The sequence below is a fragment of the Condylura cristata genome, unplaced genomic scaffold (assembly GCF_000260355.1).
Source record: "Condylura cristata isolate star-nosed mole 26May11 unplaced genomic scaffold, ConCri1.0 scaffold00009, whole genome shotgun sequence".
Classification (NCBI taxonomy): Eukaryota; Metazoa; Chordata; class Mammalia; order Eulipotyphla; family Talpidae; genus Condylura; species Condylura cristata.
Window position 1 is genome coordinate 52,224,613 of NW_004567110.1, and position 24,550 is coordinate 52,249,162.

Consider the following 24,550-nt stretch of genomic DNA (forward strand, 5'->3'; position numbering starts at 1 on the left):
TCTCTGGTGAAGCCTCTCACCCTCCGCATCTCTGGCCTGTACCCCAGTTCTGTACGAATAAATAAATAAATCTTTAAAAAAAAAAAAAATACCAATGGATTGGACAGCTCCTTATTCATGTACCACCTCTTGATCCACACATCTGTTTTTTCGCCCTGAAGTTGTTTCCATATCTTGGCTATTTTAAATAGTGCTGTGATGAACAGGGGTGCAGCATTCTCTGCCAATTAGTATTTTTATGTTCCTTAGTACTTAGGAGCAGAATTTCTGGGTCCTGTGGAAGTCCATTTTTAGTCTTCTCATAAACCACACTACTTTTGATAGGGACTGGAAAAGAGGTTTGAAGTGACATAATGAAATGTATTCTTTTGTTGGAATCATTGACCATGATTCCCTTCTCTCAAGAGAGAGAAGGAAAACTTAATAAAACTAGAATAAAGTCATCACACGGAAATGCACACCACGGGTTCTGACCTGTGCAAGGATTGGAGTGAACTGTGGGCAAAACAAAGGGTGTAGCAATGCACAATGAGACGAATAGTGCTCATCTGAACAGCTGCTCTGCACCTAGTCTGGTGAGAGAGCTCTGCTTATTTCTTCACAAAGGGACATTATCATCCGTCAGCGCCTCCACTCTGACATGGCACCTGGGGACCCACCACACACATGAGCAGGGGTGGGGCTTTGTGTAACGCTTGCTGCCCACCAGCTTCCTACAGGGTGCATGCCCCTCTGCCTCCCAATCAAGTGTCTTGGTTCCAGGAAAAATAAAAACTATATCAAAGAACAGATACTTTTCAGGCAGTTCTTCACTGATATGCTCTCCTGCAATTGAGTTTTTTTTTTTTTTTTTTAAAGATTTATTTATCTATCCACACAGAACTGGGGTACAGGCCAGAGATGCGGAGGGTGAGAGGACTCACCAGAGACAGAGTGGGGAGCAGAACAGGCAGATCGACGAAGTACACTGCTGAGGGGAGCAGCGGGTGGGTCAGGAGAGGTCTGCCACACCATGTGGTCTCCTCCGGGGCAGGCGGGAATCGAACTCATGCGGAAGCGGCTTCAGCTTCTCAATGCAGTGCTTTAACCCGCTGCGCCACCAGGGAGGGCCCGCAATTGAGTTTTTAAACAGAATAACACAAGAGTACTAGGTGTTGAACTGTCTAGTCTAGTAAGTACCCGGAGAAAAGAAATTCAGGCTAAAAACTAACACATTTACTTTGTCAGGCTGCTGAGGTGAGAGCAGCTGATGACATCTTGGGAAGTCACACAGACTGCGTCTTCAAGGAAGCCCGGAAGATAATCAGGGGTGGTGCACAATACTCCATTATTTTTACTAAGACTTGCATGAGACTAAGGGAGCATCAAGCAGAGTAAAATGTATTATGAATATTGTTATTCAAAAGTATGTTATGAATATTGTTATTCCTGTGTTTTAAATCTACTGATATTAAATCTACTGATATTATGTTTAGCATGATTTTCACAAAGATAGCCTCAACCTTTGCAATTTAAATTGCATGAGGCATGTAGTAGCATACAGCAGCCTGAGAAAGACATCTACGTTCTAATCCTAGTTGCTGAAAGCTAATACATATTTGGGGAAAAAGATCTTTGCAGGCGTTAGTAAATTAAGGATCTTGCGACAAGAAGATGATCCTACATTATCCAGTTTATCTCTAAATGTAACATGTTTCCAGTGAGCAAGGTAAAGAGAAATTTGATGCCGAGTAGAAAAAAAGTGCATGCAGATGGGTGATAGTGGAGACTAGAGTGATGTGTTTCCAAGTCAAGAAGGCTTTTGGGGACAAGAGACAGCCTCTTCCCCGGGGCCTCTTGAAAGAACATGGCCCTTCCAATACCCTCATTTCAGCCCAGTGAAACAGACACTGGACTTCAGTGCTGGAGGATAGGAGAGATTTCTGTTGTTTTGGTGACAATCAGTAGCTGTAGGAAACCAATATTGAGAAAAGCATATAGATCAAGATATTGAGCATGAACCCTTCATCTCCTAAAATCATTCACAAATGAAATAAAATAGTGGTTATAGAAGATTAATGTATCTAATATATGCAAAGAACCTTAAATCTCAACAATAAATCAACATCTCAAATTTATAAAGTGAACCAAATACCTTAACAACCATCTCTGACCAAGCAAGAGACACTCATGGCACAAAAGCATAGGAAAAAATGATCCATTTCATACATCACTGAGGAAGTACAAATTAGAATGAGATTCCCATCAAATTTTTCACATTAAATGGCCAACATTTGGACAACTGACAATACTAAATCCTAGTGAGGGACCCTTACTCCTCACTAGTAGGAATGCAAGTTGCTACAGCTTCTTAAAAGAGAGTTGGTTGTGTACAAAGCAGAATATATTCTTATATACTTAAGAAGTCCCACCCTTAGTATTTAACCAGAGGAGTTGGAAATACATACCCACACAAACACCTGTATGTTGTTTATAGCAACATTACCGTTAATTGCTTACACTTGAAAAAACCAACGTCTTCTTCAGTAGAAGAGTGGGTAATACCCAGATAACGGGATATTATTCAGCCCTGAAAAGAAATGTCCCCTTCAATCATGAATAAACATGGGGGAATTTCAATAACATTTCTTAACTAAAAAAGTCAAGAAGAAAAGGTTATCTATATGTTTTTGACTACATGACAGTCTGAAAAGGCAAAACAATGGAGATAGTAAATAAATTAGTGGTTGCCAAGGGAGATAGGAGACAGGAAGGAATGAACAGACAAAGCCCTGATGATTTTTAGGGCAGTGAATATACTGTATACAGTATTTTAATGATAGATGCATATCATTACATATTTATCCAAACCCATAGAATTTACAACACCAAGATTATATGATAAGATAACCTATGGACTTTGAATGATATTTTGAGCGTCAATGTGTTATCAGTTGTAACAAATGTATCACATTTGGAGAGCTGTGATAATAAGAAAGCTGTGTATGTGTGGGGTCTAGAAGATATCTCTACTTTCTTCTTAATTTCTCTGTGAACTTAAACTTGACCTCAATATACTCTTTTAAGTAATATTATGAGAGCAACAGCGCATATTAATTGGAGATGCAATTAATGCAAACTATATTATTTCTGACTATAAATGTAACTTAGAGAATGTGTTCCTGACTTGATTTATCTCTACTTCCCAGTCCTTAGTCTCTTTTTATTAAACTGCCTACCAGGAAAGAGACTTACTTGGAACAGGCACCATTATCTTGTGCCCACAAATCCTACTCCATCCCCGACATGCTCCACAATGATAATAAAATGTACCATACTCCCTGAAGCATCTATAAACATTTTATGTATAAGATCTTAATCTTCACAGCAACTTCACAAGGTGGTCAGTACCATCATTGTTCCTATTTTATAGACAAGGCACCAAAGGCAAAGCTGTAAGTCACACCCCTTCTTAGTGGGGGAGCCTGGATTAACCGGGTAGCCTCCACTGGTCACCACTGTGTGTGTATCCACCTCTAGCCCCTCAGCATCCCTTGTGTAAGGATATGATTTAAAGAACCTGAGCCTGACTCCTGGATGTTTAGTCAAGCCTTTAGAAGTAGTTGTAAATAATAGCAGTGTCGGAACCCACAGATTGCTCGGCACAGCCACACATGTGACATAAACTTCACAGATGAAGTCTCACTCAGTGAAGGTCAGAGCACATACACCACAAAGAGTTTGCACGTACTTGTGGAATGCATGAATATACCAATTTGTTAAGAACTCGTGGTGTTTGTTTCCAGTGTGCTGTGTCAATGGATGGAGAGAGGTCAGGAGGGGTCCTTCCCCCCAGGTCAGTACTCTCACCAAGCGCACTTGCTATGGAAATTTCTTTTCTTTGCACCTGGTAGTAGTCAGAGACAGAGGTGTGTGGACCATCTGTAGGAGGGTCCATGTGAGTTTGGGGAGCGTCACAGGACGCAGAAGCAGGGAGGCCCCTAATTAGCCAGATGAGATGATGCTCAGTGACAGGCAGGTGCCAGACCAAATGGCCCTCGTCATGCTGGTTTTGTTCCCTGCTGTTTTTTTTTAATTTACTTTTTAAATTTTACTTTTATTGAGATATAGTTGACACACATAATTGTGTAAACCTAAGGTATATGTTGTGTTTATTTGAAGCATTTCTATACAGCAATATGTTTACCATCATATTGGTGATCTTTATCACATTACATAATTATCATTTCTAAATAATAGATTTGGGTTTACTTTATGAGCCAGAATGTGAAATTCTTTACGTTTTGACAAAATATAAAGTAATGTGTTATCTTCTGTTGTTGGGTGAAATGTTCTATTAGGTCAAGTAGATTGATAGTAGTTTCATCACAGGGGTGACAACTGAGATGAAAAAATGTATAAAATGAAGAATAATGTAAAAACTATATATATACACATGCATACACACACACATGTATATGTATATGTATGTCTGTGTATATCTACCCATGCACATAAGCCTGGATACATCATGTTTAAAGTACTAAAACAAAACGGTGATAGAACTGAAAGGAGGAAGAGATCAAAAATTACATTTGAGGACATCAAAACTCATTTCTCAGTAATTAAAAGAAACAGAATAGGAAATAAGTGAGGATACATATATAAAAATTTCCTACTATTTTAACAAGTGCCTCAGACCTCACTGCAGACTCCAAGGCCGGCTAGCTGCTGGTAGTATTTCCCCCCCAAATTAAAGCCTAAACAATGCCTTTAGGAGTGCACAGAGATGGCAAATGCAGTTTCTTTAGCAAAGAACTACATTACATCATTTGTCAGGTACTGTCATTTTTTTCTTAAAGATTTATTTATTTTTGCATACAGAACTGGGGGCCAGGAGAGGTCTGCCATGCCATTTGGATCACCTCTAGGGTAGAGATCAAACTCATGCTGAACTGGCTTTAGCTTCCTAGTGTTGTGCTTTAACCCATGCACCACCAGGGAGGGCCCATGTGTGCTGTCATTTTTGAGTTTAAATTTTTATATAAGATTTTTAGAGTGCAGTCCAAGAAATTTTGACAAAATTATTTAGTGAATTTTAAATACACTTGCCATAATAATCAATGCAAACCAAATATTTGAATTTCTGGTGTTTACACAATTTCCTCTTCCTGACAGGGAAAAATTGAGGAAGCAGTGAATGCATTTGAAGAACTAGTACGCAAATACCCGCAGAGTCCTCGGGCGAGATACGGGAAGGCTCAGGTATTCTAAAATCCTTCTCCTTAAAACCCTTTTTTGATGTCCTTATTCTTTGTGATTGAATTTTCACCACCTACTATGTATTTTCTTTTTTCCCCCTTCTAACATCAATGTGAGATCAGTTTCTCAAGCATATGCATAAAAATACTGTTTTTAATTTGACAGTTATTGCTATTATACACTGGTTTAGCATTGTTTTCCTGCTCCCTCCCCATTATGGTTTTTCTCTTATTTTGAAAAGAGAGTGGAGATTAACACTTGATTTTTAAAAAATTGTTCCCAATAATTTTTTATTTATTATTTCCAATAACTTATTATTTATACGAGAACTAGGGTACAGGCCAGAGGTGTGGGGCGTGAGAGGATTCACCAGAGACAGAGTGGGGAGCAGAACAGGCAGACTGAGTAAAACAAATTGCTGAGGGGAGCAGCGGGAGGGTCAGGAGAGGTCTGCTGTCCCATGTGGGTCACCTCCCTGGCTGGAGATCAAACTCATGCTGCAGTGGCTTCAGATAGCTTCATAGTGCTTTAACCTGTTGTGCCACCAGGGAGAGCCCGAGATAAATTAACACTTTGGTCACTAATTTCCCAACACACTCACATCTCCTTTTATTTAATCCCCTACATTGTCAGCTTCTCAGAGCTTTCAGAATCTCAGTTTTATAATTAGAGGTTGCAATAATTAAGAGGAAAGACTTCTTGAAATATAAAGCTGAATGTACTTTGTTTCCCTGTGAATTCTTTCAGCTGGCTTACTTCTTAGCTACCTTTTCCCTTTCCCCATGTAGCCACCTCCTTTCTCTCTGGCTTTCTCTACTCCAACTCTTCATTTCCTGAAGCTTTTCCACATTTCTCTATAATTGTAAACCTTTGTGTGCCACATATTAGGATCTTTTTTTTTAATTATTATTTGTTATGTAGAAGAATTGGGGTGCAGGTCAGAGATGCTGGGGTGAGAGGATTCACCAGAGACAGAGTGGAAAGCAGAAAAGACAGATCCACTGAAATATACTGCTGAGAGGAGCAGCTGGTGAGACAGGAGAGGGGAGAGGTCTGCTGCATGTGGGTTAATTCCTTAGCCAGGGATTGAACTCAGGCAGTAACGATGATAGTGCTGATACAACCCACCAGGGAGGCCCCTGGGGTCCTTATAGTTAAACACTCTCCAGGTCTCTGTCTTTGTGAGTGTTATATCCCCGTGGAAATGATTTTAAGAGTTATTCCAAAATTATTTAGTGAAAGCTTACTAGCCGGTGTTTAGTGATGGGTTATGTTTTTCATTGAGCAGACATCATAGAGATGTATGTACTCTTCAAACAAAATTCTCCATTTTGCTGGTATAACAAATCAGAGAGCAGATTGATAGAACACCTGGGCCATTCGTGACTTCTCTTTGTTCCTGAGCACACGGGCAATGTATGCTGCACTGATAAGCAGGAATAGGGGGACCACTTTCATATGGTTGACCTATGGCACATGGTTGACCAGCGTGCCTTGTGTGGGACATGGCTGTAGATGTCAGACCCTGTTCTAGACCTCATATGTGTATCATGGACAAAACATGAAGTGCTTTCAAGAGAAGGTGGAGAGGGCTTGTCTTAAGAGTTAGAGTCTGCAGTATACTGAGACTCTGCTGGCTTTGACAATTTAGTTATTTAGTCATTTTCCTCATCTGTGAAATGAATCTGTTGAGTCACAACTTCTTGTGCAAACTTTCAGTGATCTATAAATAATTTCAGTAAAAGATGTAAGGGCTAACAAAAAAATACAGTGCTTTCACTGTAATGGTGAAGTATAGTAGGAGACAGAGGAGGAAGATCTAAATGCTTGCTAATGAGATGTTCCAAGGAGAGCAAAGAAGAAACAGATTTGAGCCACGTGAGGGAGCTGAAATGTCGGATCACAGGGAAAGGTCTCACCCAGGAGGTGACATCTGAGCGAAGCATGCAAAATCTTTATACATAAATACATATTTAAAGAATATTATAAAGTGTTAAAAATAACTATGTGAAATCATCTTACATAATACATTCCCATAAAGAAAAGAAGGTGACGGAATAAGAAATAGACCTATTTCCGATTTTTTTACTTCAGGTGTTGTGTTTGAAAGTGACAGGGCAGATAGCATTTTAGACAAGGTGACCAGAAAGGTCTCTTGAGGGAGGTGGCAAGGTTGTGGAAGGAGCTGTCCAAGCAGAGGTAACAGCAGGGGCAAAGGCCATGATGCATGGAAATAACCTTGGCATAATAAGCTCCAGCATGGAGAGAAGAGTGTGCAGAGGGAGGGCATGGGCGGGCCGGTGGTTGTCCTCACAGATTGAGTCTGTGTGCTGGGAAGCCATGGCAGGCTTTTTGCATGGGTGTGACACCATCTGTTTGTTTTTTTTTTTTTTTTTTTTTTTTTTTTTGTGGTAACAAATGCTTTGGTTGCCAGGATTGTGAAAGCAAAAGGAGAAGCAAGAGGAATTGCAAGAGTTACTCCAGATAGGGTGGCTCAGATGATGGTCAGGGCCATGGGGACAGAGAAGTGGGCACAAGGTAGAACTGAAGACCTGAATGATGGATTAGATGTAAAGCTCAAAGAAAGGAGTAACCTGGGCTTTTGGTTTTGCCAGCTGAAGAGAGGCTAGTGCTAGTCGCTAGTTAGTGACTGGGAAGACTAATAATAGAGGAACTGGTTTGGGGAGAGCACATTCAAGAGTTCCCTTTTGACTCTGCTAATTAGATCCAAATGTCAGATGATGCCTATTAGATGTTCAAGTGGACATTGTCCAGTGGATCATTGGACTTATAGAGTCTGGGCCTCAGAGCACAAGCCAGGGCTGATCTACAAGGGTGTCAGACAGTATAGCTGTTGTAGCCCTGCTAGGGAGGGGGTGTGGGCATGAGATTGTCAACCCTATTGGGAAACAATAGATGCACAGCTCCAAAGGGTTTTCAGAGCAAGAAGCAGCTGACAGTACCCCTTTGAGGGGGTCAGCACCATCACTGGGGTACGATACTCATCAGAACTAACACATCTATAAATAAAGCAAGTGTGTTTGGCTCTGAGCTCCAAGTGGCAACCACTTGAGACACAAATGCTCACATTCTTCTCATCTCCCCCATTAAAACATGATCATTAAATTTTTATTAAGTTTTAATGAATTAAATTGTGAAAAATTAATGCTAATAAATTCCTCTTAGGCATGGCGCAAATCAGGATTAGCAGACAATATCTTTATCATCTTTGCCCTGAAGTGAGAGAGACTGTGTGTGTTACCAAAAGAGCAAGCCTGTTCCAGGAAGTGAGATGCTTGCCGCTACTGTTGACAGTCACTTAATTAAGAAAAGCATATTAAATAAAGAGAATAATGATTGATTCAAATGCTCAATTGGTTATGGCAAACGTGTTTTGTGCTTTAGAACTTTATGTGTGATACTAATTGAGGGTACCAAAGTTGAAAGAAATAGACTCTTTTTGCACATGGTGATTGCTGTGTTTAGACTCTTACTTAATAGTAGGGATCTGAGATTTATGGCTCAGGCATTATTTTATCTTATCTCTAAACTGTTATGCCATAAGGTGGTATTGCTATTAATGTTAATGTGGCAAAACCAAAATTTAGGCATGATAAATTAAATTTTAATAGAGCAATTTAAAAGAAATTTTAAATTCATCGTTTTAAAAATAAAAGCTGAACAGAAGATGGATTTTTATACAAGGAGTAATGGTGACTTTTTAATTCTGTTCACAGATGAAACAATTACTTTGGAATAGCCCAAGAAATTGCAAAATTCAGCAATATTAAGTTAAATGCAAACTATAGTAACTGTTAGTTCTTTTCATTTTTTTAAGATTTATTTGTTTATGCATACAAGAGCTGGGATATAGGCCAGAGGTGCAGGGGGTGAGAGGATTCACCAGAGAGAGAGTGGGGAGCAGAACAGGCAGATCCCTGAAATACCATTGAGGGGAACAGTGGGTGAGACAGGAGAGGTCTGCTGCGCCATGTGAGTCGTTCCCTGGCTGGGGATCAAACTCATGCTGCAGTGGCTGCTAACAGCTTCATGGTGTTCTGCTTTAACCGATTGCACCAGCAGGGAGGGCCCAGTATCTGTTTTTTCTAAAGTAACATTAATACTTATTTGTTGGATCATTGCAAAAATCAATTGTAACTGAGTTCCCTGAACATCTGGTACAAACTCTAGAATTACAAATTCATGCACTTTATTACCTTATACAAGCCATTAATGTCTTTGAGGCAAAAAATATCACATCTCCTAGGAAGGTTGGGGGTAAATTAGGTCGAGTCATGGAAAGACTTTGTGATGCTGACATAATATAACCAATGTTCGGTTTTAGCTCAGCACACTTTTCCTACATGTGCTAAACCAATAAAAATCAATCTGGACACTTTTTATTTTCAAGGCAATCTTGTTCAGTTTCATTCAGAAGATCTTTAAAGATTTATGTGCTATTTTAATACTGATATTTTCTCAATTCTCAAAGTTGACAGAGGAGCGTGGAAAAGGCACATAGATCATACATCTTTTGATTTTAGTTAAAGGTATTTATTTTTATCTGTATAGAGGAGGATTATGTTGGAAGGCATTTGTCCTTTATTGACATTGAAGAGACTCTTTAAAAAAAAATATTTGTGCGGCCCTCCCTGGTGGCGCAGCGGGTTAAAGCACAGCATTGAGAATCTAAAGCCGCTTCTGCATGAGTTCGATTCCCGCCTGCCCCGGAGGTGACCACATGGTGTGGCAGACCTCTCCTGACCCGCCCACTGCTCCCCTCAGCAGTGTACTTCATCCATCTACCTGTTCTGTTCCCGCTCTGTCTCTGGTGAAGCCTCTCACCGCCCCTGAGCCTCTGGCCTATACCCTGGTTCTGTATGCACAAATAAATAAATCTTTAAAAAAAAAAATATTTGTGCACACAAGAACTGGGATACAAGTCTGAGGTATGGAGGGTAACAGGATTCACTAGCGACAGAGTGGGGAGCAGAACAGGCAGATGTACTGAAATACACTGCTGAGGGGAGCAGCGGGCAAGACAGGAGAGATTGTCTGTGCCATGTGGATCACCTCTGGTTGGAGATAGAACTCGTACTGCAGGGCTGAGGGTAGCGTCAAGGTGCTGTGCTTTAACCCATTGTGCCACCAGGGAGAGCCTGAAGAGACTCCTTCAGGATGAATGTGGAAGCTTGAAGAGGCTACTAAATTAGCAAGCCGAACTCTTGGTCTCAAAGAGACCCTCAGTTTTGGAACTTCCATTCTGTGAAGTCATCTATGAAGACCATGTTTCGGGGAGTTAACACTCCATAGCCAAACTCGTCAGAAATTGATACCTACACAGAAAAGCCAGGCTATAACTACATGGAGGACTGTATAGGCACGATAATGGGGTCCTAACACTGGATTTTCTCTCCTGGTAGATGTCCTATTCTAAAGGACATTTACAAAATTGAAGAGGCAGTGGTATGTCCTGAAACTTTTTTCAATACAGCAAGGGGGAATTGCTCTTATCTAGATGTTTTGTCCTATCAACTTCTTTCTCTCGTAAATCCATCCATTCCTCTGTCAACCCTGCTTCAGTTCTAACACTCATTACTTTGGGAAACTTTCCCAAATCTGTACCCATTAACAAGTTATTTTTTACATGTGTTATTTTCTGAAAAGCTTCTCATAGATAATTTATCAGTTTGTACTGATTCTAAGATTTTCATATTGGGGTAGTGAAGAAAGGGATCATCATTTTCTTACCACCTCTTCATAGGTGGAGTTTGCTTTATGTTGCAGGCACTTATATATATTAATTTTAGCAAACAGTTTAACAAGGTGAACAGGTTTCACAAGGATATTCTGGTAAAACATTGTGTGTGCTACTTACAGCATCTAGCTAGTATCATTTTTCCTCCAAGGATAATTTTCACATTTCACTCTACTAAATCTGATGAGACCTTGGTGACCATTTTACATATTCTACCCTCACTTACCCGTGGTATTTCACTCTTCATTCTCAATCTCTAGCTAAGAATATTGTTCAACTCACTAAAAAAATAGAAAGATCCAAAGAGAACTTCCATCTGCCCTTGCTTGCAGGTCCTGCATCTGCCCCCTCTGGTCTGCCCTCCTTCCTGCTAGCACAGATGAACTCTCCTGTGCCCGTTCCTGCCCCCTCGGGCCTGCTGGAGGACATCCTTCCTGATTTCTGTGACCCCCTCTGCATCATCAGACTTCCCCTCTCAACTGTCACGTGCTCTAATATTCAACTCTTGTCTACATTCCCCTGCCCTTCCTGGTCCATTTCTCGGCTCCCATTCACAGTGAAACTCATTGAAATAGTGGTCTCCATCTCCTTTCTTCCTGTTTCCTCTTGCAACCACTTCCTTTGCTTCCGGGTCCTCAGCCCCACCTCGGACAGGTCTTGCCATGCCAGCCAAGGACCGTGCAGCCCATCCAGCATTTGGCCTCAGCTCTGACAGCCCACCTGTCGGCCCTCTAGCACCACTCAGCTCTCTCTCCGTCCCTTTTGCCAGCTGGCCTCCAAAATACTACTTCCTTGTTGTTTTCCCCTCTTCTGTAGTCTACTCCATTCAGTTTGTTCATCCTGCCTTGTCTTTCTGACCATTGATAACCTCAAAACTTTCAGCTCTTTCCCGTTCTTTCCTGGACCTCTTCTTTTTTCTATCTGCACTCCCAACTGTTTCTGGCTTCTCATTTTTCAATCACTTCTCTATCCTTGATGATTTTCCATTATGTGTCTCTAATGCTGACTTTTCTCCTGAACTTCAGATACCTGAGTGCACCTTCTTGTCCAGTATCCCTGCTTGGAAATAGCATCGGGATTTATGATGTCCCAAATAGCACTCCTGACTTCATACCCTCACGAGCCTGATTCTGCAAGGAGTGGCAGTTCTGCCTGATGTTTGTTTTAGTCAGAAACTTTGAATTCTTCCCTGACTACTCTCTCCCTTTCTCTCAGATGCTGCACTCAGATCCTCAGCAAATCATTTAGCACTCACTTTCAAAATGTATCTATAATCCGGGCCCTCCCTGGTGGCGCAGCGGGTTAAAGCACAGCAATGAGAAGCTAAAGCCACTTCCGCATGAGTTCGATTCCTGCCTGCCCCGGAGGTGACCACATGGCGTGGCAGACCTCTCCTGACCCGCCCACTGCTCCCCTCAGCAATGTACTTCATCAATCTGCCTGTTCTGCTCCCTACTCTGTCTCTGGTGAAGCCTCTCACCACCCCTGAGACTCTGGCCTGTACCCCAGTTCTGTATATACAAATAAATAAATCTTTAAAAAAAAAATGTATCTATAATCCAACTAGTTTTCACCACCTAATCACTACTGCCCTCATCCAGACCTCGCTCACCTCTTCTGTGGATTCCCACCGGAGCATTCACAGGGCTCTCTGCTTCTTCCCTCCCCGCAGTCTGCTCTGCATATGGCTTCCAGTGTACATCACATCTCTTCCCAGCTCGCACAGTGTACGCTAGAATGGGCAGTGGCTTACCAGGCCCCTCATCACCTGATGTCACCTCTTTCAGGCTCTCCCTGATCATCCTGATTTAGCTGGCCTCCTTCCTGCCCCCTCGCCCTGCCCTGCCAAGCCTGCTTTGATTTATCCACAGTACTGATAACCATCACGTACATGAACGATCGTGTGCACATTGTCATTCCTTTTTAGAATGAAACAAATGCAAAAGGGACTTTGCCATGCTTGATTTGTCTGCCAATGCATAGAACGGAGGAATGAACCCAGGAATAAAACTAGTGAAAGATCTAGAATTATGGAGTAGAGTCTTGCTTATGTAATGTTAACATATAACCTAATATGAATCTCTACCAGTCCCGTCATATATTAGATGAGTCTTGCTTTTATGATATTCTTTATCACTTTAATAGCTAACATACCTTCATATTATGAAAATAGCATGATCTGTTTCTTTTCTTTGATTTTTGTTTTTTTGTGCTAAAGTGATTTTTTTTAATATGTCTTGACCATTTTAAACCACATACAAAAGTTAATTTTTCATAAATAGTTTGGGAGATTACAAGTGGAGCCGGTCACGGGGTATTTATCCAGTGTGGGAACTTCCTCTAGTGTGAAGATGACTTGGCTGAGAAGAGGAGGAGCAACGACATTCTGCGCAAGGCCATTGAGACCTACCAGGAGGTGGCCGGCCTGCCGGATGTCCCCGCCGACCTGATGAAACTCAGTTTGAAGCGAAGGTCAGAAAGGCAGCAATTTCTAGGTAGGACGGAATAAGATACATACAAAAGCAGATGTGATGCCTTTATATAAAAGGAGCCTAAGGGTTTTGTGTATACTTGGGAGAACTTAGGTACCAGAAAGTGAATCCAGGTTTGTTTTTTTTAAAGCTATTATTTTTATTTATTTATTCAGATAAGAACTGAGGTACAGGCCAGTGGTACAGGGGGCATGGGAGGACTCATTAGAGACAGAGTGGGAAGCAAAACAAACATGTGGACTGAAATACACTGCTGATTTGAGCAGCGGGCAAGGCCAGAGAGGGCTGCTGTGCCATGAGTTCCCTGATGGAACTCTTGCCACAGTGGCTGGAGGTAGCTTGATAGCGCTGAGATTTAACCCCTCAATCACCAGGCCCTTATCCAAGTTTTAGGATTCATTTCAGGTCACTTGCCTGATTGAGTCTTAGACTTAAATAGCAATCCTAACCTTAACAATTGCAAAGATGCAGGTGGTAATTTTATCTCCTTTCCACTCCTTCCTCCATTTTAAAGGTGAGATAAACTGTTGTTAAGAGATTGGAGAGTTTGCTTAAAGTATCTTAGCTAATTAAATGAATAGGTCTGGAACCAAAAATTCTCCCTGGCAATTCTTTTCTCTCTTAACTATAGCAACCTGATTCATGGAGGTGGAATCTGTGGGACAACTTCTATTGAGAAATGTTGGGAGTCGCAAGCATTAAACATTTTATCTGTAAGCTGTGATTCTGTACTAAGGAAAATGATAGAAAGAGAATTTTTTTTTAAAGGTTTATTTATGCATACAGAACTGAGGTATAGAGTAGAGGTGCAGGTGCGTTGAGAGGCTTCACCAGGGACAGAGGGGGAGCAGAACAGGCAGATCAACAAAGTACACTGCTGAGGGGAGCAGCGGGTGTGTCAGGAGGGGTCTGCCATGCAATTTGGTCACCTCCAGGGTGGGGATTGAACTCATGCTGAAGTGGCTTTGACTTCTTAGTACTGTTCTTTAGCCTGCTGTACCACCAGGGAGGGCCCAGAAAGGGAATTTTTAATCACTAAATAAATTTACAAAAGCTTTGAAAAGAGCAGCATAAAGCATCCTCTGTGACTGACTCTGGTTCTCAGTCCAAAAAGCAGTAAGGCAAATCATAACCTAACTTCGTGATAGCCAGATTTGTGATTCTGCACCATCCACCCCCCCCCACCCCCATCCATATATGATCAGTAAAATATGAGGGAAGCATCTAGGCCATGAGTAACTGCCGTGGTTGGTGCTTGGCTAGAAAAGTTAAATAGGCAAATTACTGATATTATTACTAGCCAAGGTGAGAGGTTCTCTTGGTCTCACAAACTTCCCTGCTCTGAATGGGTTCTGTCATCTGCCACATCAAGAAAAACATACTTAGCTCTTCAATGGAAGGGAACTTTAATGCAATTAGTGTGCAGTAAAGAGAAGAAAAAGAGAAAGAATAAAGTTACCAAATCAAGCAGCCAAAGTTACCCATCCCCTCATAGGTAACTGCCCAGCCAAACAGGAATGGCTTAAAGCAGGGGCACTGAGGCCTGAAAGCCCACTCCAGTCTAAGGTATCTCCTGTGGGGACTAAAGGAAAGGGGCAGAAGGGGGCAGACCAGTCTGTCAGGAAAAGGGTAAAATCGAAGTGTAAGTCAAGATGAAGGCTGCCATCGTCAGCCTTCGCATAGGTCTCTCACCACATCTCTGTGTCTTTCAAGTGTCTTTCCAAGTCCCAAGTCCCTGGTATAAGCCCAAGGCTCAGCGAGCACAGCTTCTTCAGAAGTCTCTGCTCCATGTGCCTCCTCCAGGTCCCCTTGATTTTCTCCTCAGCCAGGTCTTTTTTCACTCAGTCCTTCTCTCCATTTTTTTCTAGCTTCACTTCTCTGCCCAGCTCCACCCTTCCTCAGGGTGGGGAATCTCCTTTCCCTGGGATTACCATGACAGTGTCACTAGGAGAGATTCTTACAAGTATAATATTCACAGCCAGTAAGCCCTTTTCAATTTTTCTGAACAAGGAATTAAAGTTAGTTTTTTCACCGTAGTGGACTTATGTTCCTGAGGGCCAGCCAGTTCAGAGAACGAAAAACCCAGCATGCATAAACAGGACTGAAAAGGCAGGTCAGGGGTTCTGTTGAAGGCCCTCAATACTCACCTGGGATGCAAAATTAGAATCATTGACTTCTTCATGCCTTGGCCTTCAATATGGTTCTGCTTAGCCTTGGTTATTTACTGATTCTGTATTTAAAAATTGTCATGTTTTGCTTGTCATGGATTTTTCATAAGAATCCCTACAACATCATTCATCTGATTCCTGAGGCCAACTCTCTAAAAGTAGCTTTGTGAGGAGGGAAGTACTTGCAGTCTATAGGAGAGGGCCAAGTTCCCTCACAGAATAGGGCAGGGGCCTGGGGCAGCAGAGAAAGGCAAAAGGTTACAGCAGCAGGACGTTGGTTGTAGCCAACAGGGGAAGACTAGAAACAGACAAGTGTGATCCTAGTGTGAGCCGATGGGAGAAGAGTGTAGAAAAAGAAGCCATATGTGTTAGTGAGGGAATGAAAAACTAAGCAGACCTCAGATTAGCTAGTCCCGGGGAGCAGGCCACGGATTAGTGGGTGATGGTTTATGTCAAATAATCTGTTGTGGAGCATAAGACTTATATTTTTGATGCTTCATCACACTTTTTGCTTTACGAGTTTGTGGGCACCTAAATTCTTTAGGGAATTTATTCATTTTTCCAGGCATATTAGCCTTGTTGTGTACATTTCCACATATATAGTTTCTCTTTCCAGTGGTGGGGAGGAGTAATGACAGTCTGTATGCCCCCAGAAATTTGAAGACTTCAGTCTCACAGTTAGAAGCTGGGGTACTCCTGACTCATGTTGTGCAGAGTATGCGGTCGTCCGCCAGAGGGCGCCATAATACTGGGTGATTTCTCACTGCGCCAGTCATGGCAGAGCCGGTCAACCCTTAACTGGAAATAATGTCATCAGGGGACCTCACTACCTATCTTCAGGGTTCACACAGGATGCTAAACCCTGAAATCCATTAGACTTTTTATTTGTTCTCTAATCATAATTTTAAAGTTGAACAGAGTAAACCAGAAATTTCTCCGCGAAACATTTTCCCCCCAAGGAATTGACAAGGAAAACATTCTTGTGGGAATTTAACATACGAAGATAAATATTGATGAATTTAGAAAACTAGAGTGTCATTAAAATATTTATAATTACTATTATGTTCAATAACTACATATAGGAATTGTTGATATTGTTGCAACTGCGTGATGAAATCCTATGACAGGTTGTAGTCATCAATAGGTGGAGGCTGAGTTTAGCATGCTCTGTTTGCATGCTCTGTTGAATAATGTCTTGTGATTTATAGTCTCAATGCAGAAATGTACATGGTCTGTTTCCATTTCTGTTGGTTTTTGTTGTTGTTCTCACCACACCAGGTCATATGAGAGGCTCCCTGCTTACCCTACAGAGACTGGTTCAGCTATTTCCCGAGGACACATCCTTAAAGAATGACCTGGGCGTGGGGTACCTCTTGCTGGGAGACAATGAGAGCGCCAAGAAGGTTTATGAAGAGGTAAGCAAATACCACTCCTCCATTAGCCTTTTTAAGTTATTTTGAACACAGAGTTCTAATGTTATTTATAAATTGCCTTCACCCCTCAGCCTCAAGTTTCTAAATTAAGTTAAATAGAATTTAAATGTGACTACAGTTAAACATATTCTAAGCTTTGTTTGCACATTCCTTTTTATTTTCTGGATCAGAAGACTTAAATTTTAGTTAACGCTTTTAGTTGTGAGATATTTAAAACTTTCTGTTTGTCAGTGCACAAATGGGCTTTTAGAAAATGTTCTTGGGGGGCCCTCCCTGGTGGTGCCATGGGTTAAAGCACAGCACTCTGAAGTTATCTGCAGCCACTGCAGCACAAGTTTGATCCCCAGCCAGGGAAGTGATCCACAGGTTGTGGCAGACCTCTCCTAAACTTCCCGCTGCTCCCCTCTCTGACTCTGGTGAATGCTCTCACCACCCCCCTGCACGTCTGGCCTGTACCCCAGTTCTTTATGAGTAAATAAATAGATCTTTAAACAAAACTAGAAGTTGAGTTTAGAGAGACTGTGGAACAGAAGCCTTCAGGCAGGTGGTGTAAACTCCCTCCTTTACAGGCATCTAAGCTTCAATTCTCTGGCAAGTTATCCTGTAAAAGGATTTCTGCCTCATTTTGGATGTTTTAATAGGTACTTTTTTAAGTAACAAATAGCTATAAAATCTGGAAAACTGCTACTCCTTAGAGCAATGGGGTAATTCATTTGGTACTGGATAAACAGGATACCAAGTGAACTTGGAAGGTGGAAGAAGAAAATGCCTCTGGAAAAGAAATATGGGCACATTTACTTGTTATTCTTACATTCGGGCCTTTAGGTCAATGGTTTTCCAATTGGTGTACTTTATATAAAAACCCTGCTTCTCAGGGGAAGCCAGTATAATTCCTTCTGTTTTTGAAATACTGTCAAATGAAGTGATTCCACATTCAGCTGAGTCCATCACAAATGGTGCTTTCTTCGATTTATTTTTATTGATGAATTGACTTAATTTTCAAGCAGTTGTCTTTTCTGCCGTATTGTAATCTTCATATTTTCTGAAATAGCAGAAATAAGGTCATTCGTTTTTATAGTGTCTTTAATACCTACGCATCATGGATGGGCCCTACAGTGTTGAGATGTGTGCCATCCACTAACGTGCCAAATCCAGGTCGTAAAATGAGTCGACAGGGGTGTTGTTTTTACTAAGAGCCACAGCAAGAACTGAGTTCCCTGCCTTGTTAGGGAAGCATCCAACCAGAATCCGTCTGATTCAGGACCGGGTAGTTGTAAGACATACATGTGCAACAGAATCCCCTTACAGGATGGACTTGTGCGATTCCTCCCTCCCTCCCTCATTGCTTCCTCGTTCCTTTTCTTCATTCCCAAACACATGATTCCGTGGTCAGTTTATGATGGGTGCCAAGCACATTTGAGTTAGGGAAGCATCTGAACATCTTCTGGTTTTTCTCCACCACTGTGAATTTGTTCTCACTGCCCTTTCAAAGCCTTCTTTAAATATATGTGTTCTTTTTACTTGATACTATATCTCAGCTACATGAAAGCTTTTACTTCACTTTGGAAAATAAATTTACCTGCTTTCGTATATATAGATACATTTGAAATCATGATCTCGTCTGAATACGCCTAACAGGACGCGGACCATCTAAATGGTAGTGTTATTATGCAACTGAGTGGATTTCTTCTTAAAGAAGCATCAGCAGACTGAAAGGATGTATCCCGTCCTCTCTCCTCTAACATGATAAGCTTTAGTTAGTGGATTCTCTTTCCTTAGCCAGAGTTTATCCACCTATGTTTGTACCTCCGTCAAAATCACTTTTGGAAAACTGCTAGTGTTATTTTATGTTTCTTCACGTTGATTTTTATTTGAACTCATAAAAACCATTGCTATTTCCTTTAATGGCTTTCCAGCTTTGACTGTTAAATGTTCCGATGTTGACTGTTTACTTCTGTCGCTTTGGGAGGTGGAGGTGTGCCTCTGTTTCCCTCCACACTACCAGCACCCCCATTACCCAGCCACCCACGATGGCCTGAGGTCCAACATTGTCCTTATTCTTTTCTCCCCTCACTCCTGACAACTTCCCTCCACTTAGTCAACATTTATTTCTGAAAACCCTCACGCAGTGGCTTGAGAAATGGTAGTTAAGACACAGAGTGTCTTCTTGGGGAGCTTACAGTCTGTTGCCAAACCCTTAATTTCTGTTAATTTGCCTTCTGAATTTCTCTCAAAAGTCCTTCCAGTTTAACCTAGGTCCTCATTATTTCTTGCCTAAACCAGGAATCCCACACAGGCTTGTTCTCCTCCTCATCAGCACAGATCACAAATCTGACTGACACCCCCTCAGCTTCAGTTCTTTTTTGCTTCCCATTGCCCTCAGCTGTGGTCTCTCATCCTGTTTGATCGCCCACCCACTCAGGAAAGAATGCGCAGGCAAAGGGCTTGTGATATGCTTGTTTATATATTCATATATATGTAGGTAGATGTATTAATACCGCATGTACATTAACCTATATTAAGTTTTAAGGTGAAATGAGTTAAGTAAAGGGCCCTCCCTGGTGATGCAACAGGTTAAAGCACAACACTATGAAGCTATCCACAGCCAGTGCAGCATGAGTTCAATCCCCGGCCAGGGAGCTGACCCACATGGCACACAGACCTCTCCTGACCCACCCACTGCTCCCCTCAGCAGTGTACTCTGTCAATCTGCCTGTTCTGCTCCCCACTCTGTCTCTGGTGAATCCTCTGATGGGAAACCCGCAGGGGTTACAACTGAGATGGAAAGGTGCACAAAATGATGTATAAATAAACTTTATATTACAAAAAAATTATAAAATTTCAAATAGCCAGTAATCATGAAAGAATTATACAAAAATAATATTTAGAAAATAATAATAAATTTAAGAGAACGTAAACAAAATAAATTAGAAAGAATATACGCTGCCAATACTTTAAGAAAAATACATATAAAAGAATAAATTTCTAAAAATACTATAAACACTTGAATTGATAAAAAGAATTAGAAAATAATAGAAAGTATCAATGCTAAGAAGAAAAGTTCCAAATTAAAATAATAGGCTTTCTGGGGCTTAAAATGAACACAAAGTAATAAAACAACAGCAACAACAACAAAATGTATTAAATACATTTAAATGACCAAAAATGTATTTTTTATTTTTATTGAAAAATTAATATTTTAGTAATGTTAATATACAATATACAATGTAAATGATTATATGAATTTTTAATCTGGTCATGGATCATATAAGGAATTTGTGCTGAGAGAGAAATGTCAGCTGCCCTAGTTATTTAGAGGGGTGTTTGTGTGTGTGCACAAGGTGCAAAACACCTTGTAACAGCTTTAGTATTAATCTCAATCTGGGTTTTCAGAAACCTTATAAAGCCACTTATTGTCTGAGGGTGTGGTGCTCACAACCAGTAGATACTGTCTGCAGCACCATAGTGTGTCACCCTGGAAATGTGGTGAGCACAGTAGGAGATGGGAAGGAATCGAGCAGGGGAGGCATCTCCTTTGGTTCTTCCTGGTGCTCAGCACTTCTCCCCCAAAAGTAGTGTGTGTACAAAGTGGGTGTGTGATTGTGATTGTCCACCCTCTGGTGAGAGAAGAGACAGAGTGGGGAGCACAACAGGCAAATGTACTGAAAAGCACTGATGAGAGGAGCAGAGGCATGTCAGGAGAGGTCTTCTGTGCCATGTGGGTCACCTCCCTGGCTGGGGATTGAACTCGTGCTGCAGTGGCTGCAAATAGCTTCATAGTTGTTGCACTTTAACCCCTTGTGCCACCAGGGAGGTCCTTAATCAGGAACTATTTTAATTTGCCTCGTTCCCTCATCTCTTATTCTCTATTTCCTATCTCCTTTGACTGTTTCTGACCCATTATCCCTTTCTTCCTATGCTTTGAATGCCTCCTCCCTGATTCACCCTCATCTTTACTTTCATTGATGAACTCCTATTCAACCCTAAACACCTTTCAGGTCTTCCCCCTGCCATACCCACCCATGGGCTAGGGAGTTCTCTATGCTACTTGTATGCCTCTTATTTGTTACTTTTGTTACACTCACCATGTTGTATTAATAATACCCACTTATGAGTCTGTCTCTCTCTTTTGGTTGAGCATTTCCTGAGAAAGAGTTTATTTCATTTATGTTTGGATGTCTAGAGCCTAGACGAGCTTTGTAAATGAATACGTTTGCTAATTACTTTGATGAGTGTGTGTTTGAAGAAGACAGAAAATGTTGTCTGTGTAGGTACAATAATTATAACAAACCCTTCATAGTTAGGCTGACAGAAACCTGGAAATCTTCATTTCAGCTCCAGAGGTATTATTGAGCTCCTTCCTGCTCAGCTTCTTCATCTGTAACAGGTGCTGAGGAGGGTACAGAGGAATCAGCATCTATGCTGTCAGAGATCTAGTTAGGAAGAAAATTCTGACATGTGCTGAAGCAGATTTCTGAAAAACCTGTCATGTGCCAGGCACTGTTCTAAACTCGGAGGATCAGTGCAACAGACAAAGCCCCCTGTGGAGCTTACATCAGGGTGAGGATACCCCAAAATATAGCATGGCAAAAGGTGATGACTGCTATGAGGAAAAAGGAGGAATCGGGATAAAGACGGTAGAGAGTGACTAGAGACAGAGGGTATCTGTTCTTTAACAGATGTTCAGGACAGCAGCACTAAGGTGGTGACCAGGACTTCATGGAGTTAAGAGGCTAGCCATTTGGGTGTCTGGGAGCAAAGTGTTTGACTTATAGGAGTGCTGTACACGCTGCGATCGTAAGTGGGTGCCTTTGGTTTGCTGTGCAGCAGCAGTGACTCCAGGATGGTGGAGACAATTTGGAGAGAAAGTAGAGAAGTAGAGAGGCCCAGCTCCTGGGAGATCTTGAGGCTAATTCCTAGAACCTGGTCTTTAATTTTTTAGCATGACCTTTTTTTTTTTTTTTTAATGAGGTAATGCTGGTTTACAACATTGCATACAATTTAAATATGGTATCACCCACTTGCGCTGCTACCACACCACACCCACCCCAAGGACATCCCAGGTCCATAACCACAGTCCACCATGCTCACTCCTCACTCTGCTCTCCGCCCTCCCCGCCATTTGCAGCCTCAATTCAACAGATTTCTAGGGTTTGTTATTGGTTTGGTTTAATTCTTTTTTTTATGTTCCCCTTTTTTTTTTTTTTTTGATTTCTCCCTTCAGGCGTAGTCCTCATCATTCTCCCACCATGATCCATGACCACTGTCCTGTCCCCTCTCGCTCCCCTACTGTGTACCTCAGATCTGTGGCCAGCTTGCAAATTTTGTCTTTTTCCTGACCCTTTGTTTGGTTTCTCTATATTCTGCATATAAATGAAACCATCTGATACTTATCTTTTTCCTTCTGACTTACCTCACTTAGCATAATCCAGTTCTGCTCCATCCATGCAGTCACAAATGGCGTGAGTTTATCTTTTTTGATCGCTGAGCAATATTCCGTTGTGTATATATGCTGCATCATCTTGATCCAGTCATCTGTTTTGGGGCATTTAGGTTGGCTCCATATCTTGGCTATTGTAAATAGTGTCGCAGTAAACATAGGGATGCAGGTTTCCTTTCAGATGAGTGTTTTTTGTTTGTTTGTTTGTTTGTTTGTTTTGTCCTTTGGGTAGATTCCTAGGAGTGGAATCACTGGGTCACAGGTAGATCCATTTATAGTGTTTTGTAGAACCTCTACACAGCTTTCTGTAGTGATTGGAATGGTTTGCATTCCCACCAGCAGTGGAAGAGTGAAGAACCTCATCTTTTATTCTGAGCAATCTGAAATCCTGTTGGGTTTTGAGCAGAGAAGAGATGAGCTATCACCTCTACCTCTTCTCTTTGATTTAGTGAGTCCATTCAGATCCCCATATAGAGAGTGAGGTGTAGAAGGTATGCAATTAGGGGTTCGTGTAAGAAGGTAGGGGAGAGGTGATAAGACTGGGGCAGGTGGCAAGTGAGAAAGAAGTGATGGGAGAGTGATTCTGAATCTCTTTTGAAGGTAGTGCTGGCTGCCTTTGCTAATGGGTGAGTGCAGGAGTGGACACAAGCTGGAAAATGCTAAAGTACCATCTAGATGTTCTATGGACTGATAAGGGGTCTCTTCTCCTGGTACAGCCGCCCCTTCCGTATCGGAGCCCATGGTGGCTGTGAACCCCCTTTCCTTCTCAGATTCAGGCATGGAGATAAGCGACAGCATGTTTGCCTTTCCTCTGCCTGTACTCAACTCCAACCTTCATTGTTCTCTTTTATTTTGTAAATTAGTTTCCCTAAGCAGTTTCACAAGTTGAATGTTGTTTGGATTTCTCACTGCTAATATTTAATTATAGGAAATTTGCACTTTACCTGTAGCCATAATAAATGCATGTAATAATAAACAGTGAGTTGATAGATTTTTAAACTATTTACCTGGTTTAATCACAGAATATTGGATTTACTTGCCATTTTATTTTTAATCCTTAAAGCACTCTGATTACTCAAGAAATTGTGTCGAATGAATGGATTGTGATATATTTCAAATGCAGATCTAAATTTCCTCTTAGATAATTTATAAAAGATATATGTATATATAAATGTATAATAACATTCAGAGTTGACATAAAGTATAGCATAATTAAAGCATCTTTTCTCTGATTACTAAAAATGTATTGAAGTTCTATTAATTTATTGGATGCTTTTGATTGCATTGTTAAAACAGTGTTTTACCAGTCATTGCCTTTTCATTCACTGCTTTATTCTTGAAGAATTAGAGTGAGCTGTAAAAATATTTTGAATCTAGGGTAAATGGGGTCACTTAAGCCTAGTATACTGCAGTGAGATAAAACACTATAGTTATATCACTATAGTGATATAACTCATCATTCAATCCAAGTTCAGCAAAGCTAATTAAAACCTGTTTTGACATTCATTTGTAGATTATGTAATCAATCACAATAGCTTTTGTTCTCTTTGGGTTTAGGTTCTAAATGTGACACCTAATGATGGCTTTGCTAAAGTGCATTATGGCTTTATCCTGAAGGCACAGAACAAGATTGCTGAGAGCATTCCCTATCTAAAGGTAACTATCTCTGCCCTTTCTCTTTTGTCATAGGCGGGGGTCCTCTGAGCCATTTGAACACCCTTGGTTATGCATTGTGAGTGATTGGCATGTCCTGCCAAGACTTCTCATCATCAAAATGTGTACCCTTTGACCATGACATTTATAAGGAGTGTGGCCTTCCCCATAATTGAGTCTCAGGTGTAAAAATACCAACCATTTAAGCAGACTATTGGAAAAGACTTTATGAAAAAACTCCTAAAACTTCAGGTGTTATTCCTTTTTATTTAAATGACACAGGTTGACACAGATGGACAAAAAAAGTACTGATAGACTATCTTAAAATATGACAATACAGGGCCCTCCCTGGTGGCGCAGCGGGT

At 41.2% G+C, this 24,550-nt stretch overlaps 1 protein-coding gene across 3 annotated transcripts in view; it reads left to right on the forward strand.

Annotated features, from left to right (window-relative positions):
- The window catches only part of LOC101630357 (aspartyl/asparaginyl beta-hydroxylase), a 195,362-nt gene that overhangs the window by 119,761 nt on the left and 51,051 nt on the right, over positions 1 to 24,550 (forward strand). For all 3 annotated transcript variants that reach the window (XM_012722985.1, XM_012722984.1, XM_012722986.1), the window contains 4 exons: positions 5,158 to 5,244; positions 13,344 to 13,494; positions 16,938 to 17,074; positions 24,090 to 24,188. In XM_012722985.1, coding sequence (XP_012578439.1) covers positions 5,158 to 5,244; positions 13,344 to 13,494; positions 16,938 to 17,074; positions 24,090 to 24,188 — 474 coding nt within the window. The remainder of the gene's footprint in view (positions 1 to 5,157; positions 5,245 to 13,343; positions 13,495 to 16,937; positions 17,075 to 24,089; positions 24,189 to 24,550) is intronic.